Source organism: Chelmon rostratus, chromosome 1, assembly GCF_017976325.1.
Source record: "Chelmon rostratus isolate fCheRos1 chromosome 1, fCheRos1.pri, whole genome shotgun sequence".
In the NCBI taxonomy this organism is placed as follows: Eukaryota; Metazoa; Chordata; class Actinopteri; order Chaetodontiformes; family Chaetodontidae; genus Chelmon; species Chelmon rostratus.
Genome location: NC_055658.1, coordinates 12804364 through 12818934, shown reverse-complemented (window position 1 = coordinate 12818934; position 14571 = coordinate 12804364). Strand labels below are relative to the sequence as shown.

Genomic DNA, 14571 nt, shown 5'->3' with positions numbered 1-14571 from the left:
TTACTGCCCATTTCTGTATGACAAATACAATGATATACAATAAATCACCCCGTGATGCTTATGCACATTTTCTGTTTAGACTTGGTCTTAGATGTTGATTCAAGATTTGCGTAATTTTGGAGGCTGTAATTTCTAGTATTGGTAGTCTATACTGGATTCAGTTCTATGACATTAGAGTGAATGCAAACAGTCTCTTGTAGCTTTTTGTGTAAATGTGCAGGTGCAGAATCTATACCCTTTAGCAAATGGTCCGAGTCAGTGCTGATGTATGTGCACTCTGGACTGTCCCGGTTTAAACTTTATCGAACATGTATTTTAAACATGCTCTACTAGCATGATTGTCTGTCTGGGCTGAATACGAGCACTCGCACCAGGAAACCGGAAGTCAACCCTTTAACGTGACATTGCGCATGCGCCTACCTCTCGCGTCTTCGACCTCTACTCCAAGCCGGTAAGAGCTAACCTCCTCTGTCACAAACTGCATTTGGTTAAATATATAATTGCGACACGTCAGTGTAACTGTGTATCATTGAAGCTCTGTCGACTACAACACTGCTCAGCTCTTTTGTTTTCCAACTAGCTCGTTTTTAGCGACATTGTTCGGCTTGCAGCTAATCTTGACCTTACTTGCGCGTGTCCACTTAACTTTGCACACTTTGTACTTTTTCATTTAGCGAACCGGTTACAGAGTCAGCAAATTGAAGTTGTTCGCTGTTGTGTTTCATGCATTGCTCTCTACAGCCAGCAGACACTGAATCAACGCCAGCTCCTTTAGCTGACCTGACCACTGCGTCCCTTCGTAATGTATGCCTGTGCTAAGTTCGTCTCCACGCCCTCTCTGGTGAGTCTACATGAATGAATGGAGATAACGGCTACATGTACTTTGCCAGTGTGCTTAACCGGACCTGTTGACATCGTGATAAGTTGCAAAAAGCTGCCGGTCTGCGTTAAGGGCAAACAAGCAGCAGCTATAATGCAGCCTGCTAACAATGGCACTCTATGTAGCCCTCTTTGACCCTCCGTCAAAGTCAGCGACTGTTCACACCTGCAAGGACGTCCCAGCTCTCTGCACGTTATCCGGGCAAAACTCAGCCTATGCATTGTATTTCCAGTATGAATCTCTTAATCCACCTTTTGAAGATCAAATGAATCAGTGTCCTTTAAATGTTAAGTTAATAACTTGCTTCAACTGAGATATTAGAGCAGAATCTATCAAAAGAAACACTACAGTGGGTCACTGCTGGGTTTTAGCTGGAGTTTACCATATTTACTACAAGAGTTGATGTATTCTGAATTTAAAGACAGACAGGTGTCAGTGACATGCTGGTAAAGCATCTTATCAGAGCATGACTGTCTCGAATAAATGTCTTTTTTTTTTTTGCTCTTGGTACAGGTCCGTGCTGGATCTCGGGCTCTGTACAGACCACTCTCAGCAGCAGTAGTCTCAGATGCCAGGAGAGCAGAGGTAAGCAGCAATCTGTACTTAATACTAATGTACTGGCTTTTTTATTTTTAAGCCTTTATTTTACCCAGTGAGTCCCACCTGGTTCAATAAAATGTAAAATCTCTTTTGTTTGCGGGAGCCCTGGCCAAGATAGCAGCAATAAAGTGTTTCAGACATCATACATTCAAACATTATAATCACATAAAACAAAATGTAAAGCATTGACTCAAAGCATCACAGACACAGAGGAGAGGCACTCTGAAGCTATCATTGCTCCATTTATCTCCTCTGTTATTCCCATCACGTTGTTTCTCACATACAAAGAGAAACAAGACAAATAAAAACACTTAAAGGCAAGGTCATTTCGCAGCACTATAGTTTTTGTGAAACTTCCTAATATGTTTTAATTACTTTTTAAAATTGGGATTTGATTTTTATTTTCTTATTTTACCATAAGCTGATGCAATATTCAACAAGAAGGGCCAAGAGGGCCAAGACTGCATATTATAACACCATTTAATGCAACTTCAAAATAAAGTAAAAACAAATTTACACTGGCAGATTTTTATTCCTCCAGTAGGTTCAAAAACTGACTAGTGTGGTGATGGGATTAGAAGCTACATGTTGTATAATTTACATTTAAAATTTGCTATGGAGGAGGATAATTGAATGTTCGTAAATTAAAAAAAGCAAAGCATTAGCAGTAATCTTTAGCTAGCTAGACTGTGTGGCTAACATTACTTGAGTTTTTATAGAACCATAACTACATATTAGACATAAATGCCCAGCTTGGACCCAACCAGCATGTTTTAAAGTGAAACCTCAGCAGCTGGTGAGGTAACAAAAGTGGCCAACATTGAGCAACAAAACTTGCAAATCCCTGCTTTTATTTTATGGCTGGTTAATGCAAAGAGTAGCCAGTAAAATATCAGTGGTTGCTTCTTTCATGCCAATGCTGGTCATTTTTATTGACTATAAACTGAAATAGGTAATCACAATGGACGATTATGTGCCAGATACATAGAGTACAGGATATCTTTCACTACATAACAATTATTATAAAAAATATTATTATTATAAATATTATAAAAAGAAATCTTTCTTTATATAGTGGAAAAATGTCTTGTGCACTGCCACCTGTACTGCTTTGTGTTGTGCTAACTTTTTTGGGATTTTTGCCTTTCAGACTGCTTCACTGCTGGCACCACAGGGTATCATGTCCTCCCAGCAGCAGCTGGCAGTGCGGGGATTCCAGACCAGCACTGTTAGTCGTGACATTGACACTGCTGCAAAGTTCATTGGAGCAGGAGCTGCCACAGTGGGAGTGGCTGGATCTGGTGCTGGAATTGGAACGGTGTTTGGTAGCCTTATTATTGGATATGCCAGGTAAATTAAATACGTCTGTCCACCAAAGAGGGAATGTTGTCTATTGTTATTGTCAGAGAAACCAGTTCACTATTAGTTGGACAGATATGGTTTTGGCCAGTGAACAATTAATTGTATTTTAATAGTAATAGCAATATCTGTTAAACTAGCAGAGGCATATGTGATTCCAAATGTTCATTGTCAGTAAGTTACATTTAAAGTAAAAGGAATGATGTCTTGATGTCAACATTTTTAAGGGCTTGTGCTGCCTTTATGCCTTCCATTTATTACTAGAATTATTTGGCCACATGCATTAAGTTCTTCATGGGGAACCTTGAAGATAATGCTCACTGAAATGTCTTGGCTGTTGTACTTTGAACTCTTTGTACCTTCAGTTTGTCTCAGGTGCTTCTCTCTGTCTTTACAGGAACCCCTCTCTGAAGCAGCAGCTGTTCTCTTACGCCATCCTGGGCTTCGCTTTGTCTGAAGCCATGGGTCTTTTCTGTCTGATGGTTGCATTCCTTATCCTGTTTGCCATGTAAACCAGCAAGGCATTTGCTGCAAGGGAATACATCACAATGCTAAGAAGAATTAGCATTTTTAGATGCCCTTGAATGGTACAATGGTTTCATCTTATGCTGCCTACTCTTGTTCATTGGTGTTTCTTAAAAGATTGTGAACCCACTGATATGAAACTCTGGCAAACCCAAATCATTTTAATGATGGTTTTGCCATTATATTGTATATTTAATCTAATGTTTTTGTTAACAAACATGCAACCAATAACAGAAGTAAAAGGTTTCATTCATCGTGTGTCTTTATATATTTATTTTTTGTGTTGATTCACACTGAAAAGAATTGAAACAATGTTAACGCGACACATAATTTCAAATTACAGAATAACACAGAATAATTTTCCTGTCCAGTTTAATTTTCTTCTTAAGATCACCCGTTTCCATTAACCTACTACCTAAGTTGATTGTCAGAAACTTTGTTAGCTAATACAACGTTATCTCGAAGTCCTGGCTGGCTAGCTAGCTAGCTAGCTAGCTAAATTAAGAATTAATGTTAGCCCCTGTAGTGTCCCCAGCACAGTGTACGTTAGACACATAGCTTCCCCTATGAAACCTAATGTGAAATGATAAAACTTTTTTTCTTGTACCTTCAAACGGTATTTTCGTGATCCGAGAGGTGTCCGCTCTCTACCCAAAAATATTAACGTTTTGCCTCGGGCAAAACCAAAGTTTAAATAAAACTTTTCCAGCGGATTCTGAGGAACAAGAAGCAACTCAGGGCAAACATGTTTTCACTGCGAGTATTTGACTCAGAAAAAAAACGTATTTGAAATGCTGAATAACGGTTGTGAAAATTATGTGAAGATTAATCAACGAATGCTGAGCGTTTAGTACACACGCCACCTGAATAATATTGCAATGTTGACACTGACAGAAAAAAGGTCATCCGTCCATCAGGTGGAACTGAAGTAACACAGTCAGTTGCGGGAGGACGCATTTAAGTAACGTACGAGATGTTGGCGAATAAACAAGAGATGTCCTGCAGCGAACTTTTCTGAAGAAACTCGAAAATTATGAAAAGATATTCGGACATGTAGGTTAGGCAGTAAAAATGGAGAACCGAATGTCTAAATATATGCTTTCAGTACATCAGTTTTACAGGACGTGGAGGAATATTTCTTTAAAAACTCAAAAGCTGACTCCGACACCTCTGTGGTGGTTGTGCTCGTGTTGCTGTCACACGGGCACCGAGGTCAGGTTACAACTGAACCAGCAAAAAGGACCCAACAGTAACCAGGTAAGTAAACGTTAGGGGACACCTCAGGGGGGAGCATTGCTGAGCATTTCAGGTGTCTGAGTTTGGTCGCTCAGACAATAGCCTCATCAATGTTTCTTCATCCTAAACACAGTCACAGTGGAGACTCATTTGGTCAGTTCACTATCCGTGTTACACTCAGTCTAGTCGTCCCTGACATGGGCTTATTGTTGGGAAATAAGATACTTATTCCAATAAAATATAAGTTACATACACAGTTGGGTGAAATGGCACAAACGGAAAAAGGGGGGAGTCGTACAAGGTAAATAGCTATACTGTATTACATGATATTGTAGCCCAGTAGTCTATTTAGTCTATTTAGTCTCGCATAGTGCATGGATCTGCCATGTACGTTTAGCCACAAGCTCTATAGTCACATATACCTGCAGCCATTCCTGACAGGACGGATATTACACTCAATGTCCACCAGGGGTAGCGAGTGCACCAGACACTAGACAGCAAGGTTGTTTTTTTTTTTTCCTCCAACACAAATTCAGGAACTTAAAGGGAAAATCCAACCTAAAACCTGAGAGTCTTACTCTTTTAGTTAACTGTTAAGTTGGAAAGTAAAATGTCAAGACTTGAATTGATAATTGCAACAGGTGGTACTTTTTTCGATTTGGTCATTATTTACCTAGTTTTTACTTGTGGTATTTTGGTCCAGATGATTTTTACATGAATATGAATTGAATCAAATTGAATCGGCAAATGTCCCCATGAAACTAACCAAAAAGCTGTAAGAGTTATTTTAAGGATGTTGAAAATAATTTTGTGCCTGTCCAGGATTTATCTCTAGATAACATTTTCACCACAGTCTGTTTGTAACAGGTACCAAAAAGACGCAAAAAAGAAAAATCTTCATGTCAGCAAGTACTGGATCTGTTTGACCATCAGTACAGTCAGGAACTCGGAGACTTGTGGCCACCTGCAAGGTAAATTTTGTTTGAAATAATTACTACAGCTTACACAGGGACAACGTTTATACCTTTACTTTATTGTGATTGCTTTTCTCCTGCAGAGCAGTGCTCCTGGACCCGTCCTCTTGGCAGTATGGGGTCATGCTCAACCGCTTCAGCACTGTAACAGACATCACACAGATTCTCCAATCACAGGGTTTCTCCTCATTGCTGCCACAAACGGATGTGTCCACATTGCTTTGTAATGGCCCCTCAACGGTGTCAAATTCTAAACACCAAGCAGGAAAAGACTCACTTTTGCCACCTCACTACATCTCCAAGTGCCCCCCTAATGACTCCCATCTCCAACCTGACAGCATGTCTCATGCACCCGGTCAGGACTTTCAATCAGAGCCTTCTCTCACTTTCCCCCGTCCCTCATTACAGTGTTACATCCACCCATATCCACTACGGTTTCCCTCCCAGGCCCATAGGCCTGGCCAGCTGAAGCAGTACTACCTCCTGAATGTTGCCTCCCTTCTTCCAGTGCTGGCTTTGCAAGTCAAAGATGGGGAGAAGGTTTTGGATCTTTGCTCTGCTCCTGGGGGCAAAGCCTTAGCCATAATGCAGTGTGCCAACCCAGGTAAAACAAGTATTTGAAAATAGACTTAGTAAACCTTCATTTGATTTTATTTACATCATGCAAAGAGGTATATGATTATGGATGTTTTACTGTTTTTTAAAATAAGGCAGTACCGGGTTAAAAAAAAAAAAAAAGGCTAATACATCTTATACACTGCTGAGTACAACCCTGATTCCAAAAAAGTTGGGATGCTGTGTATAACACAAATGAAAGAAAATGTGATACTTTTTAATCCTTTTCGACATATACAAACAAAAAACAAGCAACAACAGACTGGGAAAGTTGTGTAACGCTCCAAAAACACCTGTTTAGAGCATTCCACAGGTAAACAGGTTTACTGGTAACAGGTGATAGTATCATGATTGGGTACGAAAGGCGCATCCTCGAAGGCTCAGTCATTCACAAACAAGAATGGGGGGAGGTTCACCACTTTGTGAGCACATGATTGTATAAAAGATGTTACTACATGGGCTCAGGAACACTTCATGAAACTGTTATCAGTAAACACAGTTTGTCTGGAAATGACTGCATTCTGTTTTATTTAAGTTTTACACAGTGTCCCAACTTTTTTGGAATCTGGGTTGTATATACATCAAGTTATAACTGCAATAAAATGTCAAATATTGTAATATGGTACCTATTATACTCAAAGTTAATTTATCAACTCATTCAGTTAATAAATATTTATGTTGTACTTAATAAGAAGTGACCCCAGATCATAACTGACTGTACGCCAGATGAGTTTTTCAAGGACATAGGGTGTCTTTTCACTGAAACCTCTGGCTGTTAATATTAAAAGCATACTTTGCATGGAAGTTGCTGCAGTTGAATCGAAGGAATATTTTAGTCTACTGGGTATAGCCTATTTGCATTGAACACTGGTAATAAGTAATGCAGCCCTGTATTGTGTTCCAGCGCTTCTCTGCTGCAATGAACCAGACCCTCACAGACGGAACTGGCTGGGAAAAACCCTGGAGTCTTTTCTGCCTCGCTCACTAAACAGCAGAGTGATTGTCTCTGCACAGGACGGACGGTGTTTTGGGCAAAGTGAAGCAGGGACGTATGACAAGGTGGGGAGAGACATGTTTATGGCAGCATGTGAATGAAATTTGCTGCAGTGCCCCAACAAATTGAGTTGTCACACTTCTTTTTCAAGGCCATGGTTAGAAATGAATGAGAACAGCAAGCCTTTGAACAAAAGCTAATAAGCCCACCGGAAAAGAAGAAAACCATTTATTCAAAACAGGAGCCAAGAAGAGGCAGACAAATGGCTGGGAGGAATCAAAGTGACTGATAATGGAGCAAAATATGAAAAAAGGAAAGCCCAGAATGAAAATATTGAGAGTGAGACACAGTGTGAACAAAGACGGAAAGGTAATAGAATTGTACAGACGGCACAAATTCAACCTCTATTGTGGCATTGATATGGTTCTATAAAATTTGCACGGAGGACAGATTTGTAGGAAGATTCTCTGCTGAGGTGTTAAGGTTCAGAGGAAGTTACTGTTTTTCTACACATGTCATCTGCTGTGGAGAAAATCTAACATGTAATTTGACTATTTTGCAAACCTCCAGCATTTGTCTTTTACCTTCATTAACTGTTTACATTTTGTTATTCCTTCACTTTAGCTTTTCATCTTTGACCCTTGCTGTCTCCCACTGTCTCTGACTCTGAGCGTGTCACATTTCTTTGTCTCTCTGTTGCAGGTTTTAGTCGATGCGCCATGTTCTAATGACAGGAGCTGGTTGTATTCTTGCAGCAGCCAGCAGGGGGAAAAGAGACTGAAGGACAGAGCCTGGCTGCCTGCGCTCCAGGCTCAGCTGCTTAGGTAAGTCCTATCCCCAACCTGAAGCTGCGTGCCCAAACATTCAGATGAATTGCAGTTCCTAACAAAATGATACCATCATTTTGGTTAAGATGATGAACTATAAAATATTCACGTCTTTTAAATGGTACACAAAATAATGTAAGCACTGTGTGAAAATGGACTTAGTCACAATAACAAACAGTACTATGGAGTAGAATTACATTGCACTGACGGGCAATTAGTGCATTTTGTCAGGAACAAAACAGGTCTGCCAATCAGCTCTTTACTGTGTGATTTTTTCAAAGCAAACAACTAAGAGTTCCATGGAGGTTGTATGAAATGTGGTCAAATAGCAAAAAATAGCTAATTATATAGTGGTGTGGCAATTTGTGTGTAGCTTAATATTGCCCAGCTTTCCAACAGTGTTTGAAATGGTCATTTAGTCCCTTGTCATGAAGTGTAGAATTTGTATTTTCCCTGCAGGTCTGCACTGTCAGCAGTATGTCCAGGGGGCGTCGTGGTCTATTCAACTTGCACACTGTCCAGCTCTGAGAACTACTCTGTGGTTGAGAGGGTGCTGAACGACTGTCCAGAGGCTGAACCTGAAGACCTGTGGGAGGAGATTGCAGTTCCTTTCTCAAAATACTTTGCATTTAGTCCTGCTCACCCTGGTCATGGAGGAGAGACACTTCACAAGCCATCCCTGCAGCCACAGAACGGCAATGTGTCCTCTTATCACCACAGACTCGGCATTTTAGTGGTTCCTCACCGCGGTAAGACCTGGGGACCCATGTTTTTGTCTCGGATTAGAAGGAGGAAATAGTGTGTATCCTTATGTGCTGAAAAGATAAGCGGAAACAAATGGCTTAACATACACTTCACTGCTACAACTTCTGTTACCAGTGGGTTTTTAAAGATGCAAAGCATTTCATGGAACTGGCTCGGTAACTCACACTGTAAACTCTACATGGTGGTAATTTTAGCAGACAGGCAGATGTAAACAGGTTGATGTCATCGCATGCAGGCAAAGAAGGACCCTTGCTCACATCATTCCTCCACCTTCGCATTGATTAAAGCGGCTATAATCAATACTTTTATCATAAGAACAAGAATGAATCAGATGACAGTGTGAAAACAGTATGAAAGGCAGTGTTAAACCTACAGAGAATTATCACCTGAATCTGCAGCAGCCCTCGCCTTTACGGACCATTTTAGTGTTATACCTCAATGTTTAACTTGACAGTATTTAGCAGCTCAGAGCCAAATATTTTCCGCATGAGTTGGTAGAGACCAAAACAGAGCTAAAAGAGAGAGAATATTGGGATATGGTTCACCTGGTGACCAGAAGCATGACTCCGAATGAATGATAATGTTGCTCTGTAATTGCCGCATGTGTAATATGTCAATGTTGTGTTCAGAGCTTTTTTCTGCAGTGGGCAAGTGGTCTAAAAAAATAATGAAGAGCAGGTCTTCTTTTAGCCTCTGCAACAACCCCCTTTAATTTAACGTTTTATTATCATTATTTATTATTGATGTTTTTATGTAAACTAGTGACACAGCAGATGTACAATCAGATGGTATTGAACATTTAAAGTGCTTCACATTAATAACGCTGTGTGTCCACGTTGTACTGTATAATAAAATTGATTTGAATTGAACACCATAAGACTGCAATATTCTATAAGATTGTAACATTAAAAATTCATTCACAGTTGATTCTGTTAGGAGTGAGTGCTTACGGTGTGGGGTTTATTTCATTTTGTGTGAGTTTTACTTTTCTAAATACTCTTTGAGTGGTAGTTTGAGAGTACGATGACAGAAGACGTGGCACCGCAGACTCTCACATTCAGAATCTCCATCTTTCAAGGCTGAAAACAGTAAATCAGGTTGCACTCATTAAAGTTTGATTACCTCCTGACGTAAGTCATCCCTGAATTTTTAAAAAGTTTCTATCCGAGCACACCCATGACTGATATGTTTATTGGCCTATTGTTTGTTTTTTAATATCTAAGTGCCATAACGCTTCTGCAAATGTTTTCACACATGACATACTCAACAGGAGGCTAAAAGTTTCCTGTCTGAGAGATTAGTTTAATAACCGAGAGGAGCAGTAATGATATAATTAACACAGTTTCTCTTTTTTCACTCCTGCTGCTCCCCGCATTGTCCTACTCTGAATAAAGTCATGCTGCTAGGTCTCACTCGAAGTAATCTTACATCTGTCATCATGCGCACCCCTTCAGTGTGATGGAGAAGGCAGTATCATCTCATACAGTGGCTCATTACCTGGGTGCACTGTTCTTGTGTCATGCTTGAGTGAAAAGTAGACTATTTCATGGCAGCGTTGTAGCTTTTCATCAGGCTGTGATTGCTCAGACCAGAAGCCGAAGGTGTTTTGAAAAGAGGCCGTAGACAATAACACACACGGATTCTCATATTTTTACCTTTTGAACATAACAGGCAGACAAAGTGCGCTGTTGCAGAGGCAGTTATGTGTGGAAACCCTTATTTCTTTCTCCCAAATATAAGAGGCTGGTGGTTCTGAGGGAGCGTGTGAGACACCGTCGAGGATGTGGTTGCTGAAATAGGAAAGCTACAAGAGCCTCACACCGGTTTCGCCCAACTGCTCTGCCTGGCCATAGACACAAGCATTATTGGGTGCATTTATATGGCTATTTTTATTGGCTGTCCTACTTTCGCTCCACTTCTGCGTGTCTTTGAAAAGTAGCTCCGGCCTCTGATAGGAGTGCATCCCTACACCGCCATGACATCAACGCAACTTGAAAGTAGCGAGATGTGGAGATGAAGTGGGGCTTCAGTGGGGTTAACCATGTTGCTGACCTTTGTGTGAACTCTGGTTTGTTGATATTCCCCATATTGCAGTGTTTCCTCAAGGGGAGAATCTCTAAGCAGCTTTTCCTCCACTTCAAAGGGAGAGAATGTAGGCCTGCTTTGCATAATCAGGTGGGGAACAGCTTTTTGCCAGAGAGGCAGGAATTAATTTGTGCCACCGCCAGATGTAATCATTAAAACTCTAGTCATTGACAATAAAGAGGGAGGAGGAAGCGGGTGGGTTGGGGGGAGGAATTGTAGAACAGTAGATAAAATGAGCAAGAGATATGGAGCATAGGATGGTCCTGAATGCCAGAGGACTCTATAGCTAAGCAGGCTAATCTGGCCTGAGCTCTGTTAAGCCAGAATGACATTTTTTCAGTCTGGTAACATTCAGCTCTGTCACTCTGTGTTTGGACATGTTGGCATGAAGTTAATCCTTACTTCTCATTGCCCTTTATTTTACACGAACTTTCTGATTTTAGTGGTGTACAAAGTGTTGAAAACACATCACGAGAAAGGATTTGAAATTTAGAAAACCACAGTAATTTAGGCAGCTCTATGTGTCAGTCATACTGAAAGTCATTTAGCAGTATGTGTAGGCTTTAAAGCGCCACTCACAGCCTGTAGATGGACTGTATGGTTCAGTCCCGCTGCCCCATTAACGACGTTCAGAGCAGCATGCAGCTGTACTGTAGCTGCTCAGCACCAAACAGCAGACAGACACGAGAATAGTAGAATATTATACCGTACATTCATAAACAAGACACTGCCATGACTTCAAAAAGCTTCACTATTTGTGCTGCTAAAATCCAATCTGATGCAGTCACACTGTCAATCTGGTATTTTCCCACTTGTGAAAAATGTTTGACTTGAAGCGTTTGACGCTGAATGCGCCGGACAGTGAACAAGTGGGTCTATGGATTTAGCACCGTTTGGGGTATCCATCATTCATTTCAAATGTCATCATTTGTCAATATTCCATCAGTGGAAGTGAGTGACCAGGACTGCCGCTCGATTGATGGACTGTCAGACGACTAATCTCAGAGGGGACAAATGTCTGTAGAGAATGAGTCCTTACAGAGGTCAAGTCAAGCTGTTTGCCTATATGCACCAAGGTTATTGTAGTTGAATATACCTAAAACACTCACACTAATAAAAACTAAACTAAATAAAACTCAACTGAACTGAAAGCAAAAATTAAAAACGAAATAAAAATAAAAACTAATGATAAAATGGAAAACTATAATAACTGTGATGTGCACACAGAAACAAATGGGAGTTTTGTTAATTATTATTATGTTAATAAGCTGGGGAAAATCCGGTTGTTACAAGCAGCAGGTAATGGCAGTTTCAAAAAAATAGCAATAGAAATAGAGAAATACAAGACAATTATACACAGGGCTTATGTCTGAAAAAAGTATGTCAAAATATATATGCACAAAAAATATATATATTGCTGCATAGAACTGTAAGAAAAATTGCCATAAAAATATACTGCCAGGAATACTGTTGAATTTTACAGACTATACACAGATTGCACATTATAGAACAATAGGACAAACACTCACTCCTGCATCAACAAGCCCGCCAAGAAAACCTGAAGCTTGCAGTGTTGGACCCCAAAGAGAGAGCAACACATTATGGACGAGCACCTGCAGGAAAAGACAGTGCAAGCTAATTGTTGGTTTAGTGTAATCCAAATGCAATACATAACACAGGGAAGAAATTATGCGAGCACTGACTGGATATAGAACAAAATTTCCTCTTATGAGTTTTATGGCCTGCGGAGACATCAGGTACCATCAGTGTCAGCGCAGACAGACAACGCCGGAGGAAAATGAATGGGATGGGAGTGAAAGTGAGGGGGTAACTGAAACTACTTCAAGATAAAAGAAAGGAACACAGACATTTTCATCCTTTCATCTGCTCTTTGTCTGTCATACACAGTGACTCCAAATGCAAAAGAAACTTGAGAGCAAAGAGAAGTAAAAGTGAATTTTTTGTTGTTGTTTTTCTGGTTGTTTAGAGATTCAGCAGAGAGGGCAGTGATCCCGGTCTGTTTCGGAGGACGTGTACTGGAGTGACGGGCGTCTTAGAGGACAGCAGAACTTAAGTGTCTTCAAGTTTAGCGTGTCTTCAAAACTTCTCGACAGTTGCATTTCAAAAGGGACAAAAGAAAGCAAACCAAGAGCACTTCAAGACAAAGTGCAGCGTGGCCCTTGATAAACTACACCAAGAAGAGATGTGTTGTTGTTCCTACTGTAGACCTCTGCGAGCCTCAGTGGCTGCAGGGGAAGAGACATCCATAACAGCTGCAAGAGAAGACAAAGCACAGGCTTAAGAGACTGAAGGCAGGACAGATTACCCTGGCCCGGACATTCATTCATCCTTTGAGGAAAAGACAGAATTGATCGGGAGATATAAAACCAAAGCCTTGGACAGTCTTGCTGCGAAATTGGATTTGAGAGAGAACTACCGGGTCTTTTCAGTTTTAAGTATCAAGTCATCATTTTCCCACAAATGAAATGCAAATTGGAACAGCAGATCCGTAAAACTGGGCATGAATTATGCCAATTTAGGATGTGAGTTTAGACTACTGACTGCTTAAATAGCAACTACTCCAACAGTGGTTCACAGTCTTTTCCACTTGGGATCCCCCGTGTTCGGGCGACAGAGGCAGAATGGTGAAGCGCAAAAGTAAAAAGCATTCAGTGTTCGAAAAGTGGGGGAAAAAAGGCGAATAAGGATGATTGAAAATGTGTAGAGCAAAATTACAGTTTTTGTCCATATGTGTAAAAATGTCTCACAACCATCACAAAATATTCTTGCAAATATTTGAGATGCTGACCAAATTTACAGTTGATAAATGCACCAGTATCCTATATGAAATCTACAGAATTTGTGCTTAGAAAAGGAAATTCATGCAGCCCTTTTTACATCTTATCAAATCTTTACTTGTCACCCACAACAGAAGATGATTTTGTGTTTTAATAGAAAGTGCTACATTTTAAATGTACCACTTTCTTCTATTACTACATCCTGCTGCTTCACATGTGATGATTAACTACTCTGTGACTGCTGCAGCTTTGGTTCAGCGTCAGGACTCTGTGCTTCACTATCAGCTGAATATCATTTTATTAAATCTCTACCTCATTACAGCAGTTCTCATGTTAAGCAGCTCCATCGCTGCACTTCATGTCACCTACGGGAACATACACTCTGGAGCCCTGCGTTAACACTTATTTGACCCCTGCATGGATCTCTGCAGTTCCTGCGCCCAGGAATAAAATGTTCATCCAGAAAAGGTGTACCCAGATTGAGTTGCCTCATCTCAATTTTTACTTCACTTCTGTTAAACTTCCTGACTTCAAACCTTGTTGAAGTGGACACTCCCCGAGTGAAGGAAAGCATGAATAATAAATTCTTCACCCAAAGGAAAAAAGGGGAAATGAAGTCAGAGGGAAGAGGTATGAAGGGGCTGATTAAAACCGATAGATTTCATACCAATACTTTCAGTTTAAAACTTCATAAAAACATTAGTGGGGGGTGTTATCCAAAGGATCCGATAAGTGACACTTCCTCAAAATAAGAACATATTTGCAGAGTGGTTTGAGGTAAATCAGAAATAGTGGAGCCCTCCTGGAGCTTACCTTTAAAATGCTTAAATTGGACATTCATTAGTCTATTCATCACCTTTTATGTACACACACAAGCACTTACATACGTATTTATTATTCATATTCAGCAGTG

General features: G+C 40.4%; 2 protein-coding genes across 2 annotated transcripts; both read left to right on the top strand.

Annotated features, from left to right (window-relative positions):
* The first annotated feature begins 397 nt into the window (after positions 1-397).
* Positions 398-3618, top strand: LOC121604026 (ATP synthase F(0) complex subunit C3, mitochondrial-like). The gene is made up of 5 exons (XM_041933408.1): positions 398-451; positions 742-841; positions 1394-1465; positions 2631-2830; positions 3237-3618. The coding sequence occupies exons 2-5, from the start codon at positions 803-805 to the stop codon at positions 3349-3351; spliced, it is 426 nt and encodes a 141-aa protein (XP_041789342.1). The 5' UTR covers positions 398-451; positions 742-802; the 3' UTR covers positions 3352-3618.
* A 720-nt stretch (positions 3619-4338) lies between these two features.
* Positions 4339-9655, top strand: nsun3 (NOP2/Sun RNA methyltransferase 3). The gene is made up of 6 exons (XM_041939155.1): positions 4339-4621; positions 5468-5571; positions 5658-6178; positions 7094-7248; positions 7886-8007; positions 8470-9655. The coding sequence occupies exons 1-6, from the start codon at positions 4436-4438 to the stop codon at positions 8807-8809; spliced, it is 1428 nt and encodes a 475-aa protein (XP_041795089.1). The 5' UTR covers positions 4339-4435; the 3' UTR covers positions 8810-9655.
* The last annotated feature ends 4916 nt before the right edge of the window (positions 9656-14571 follow it).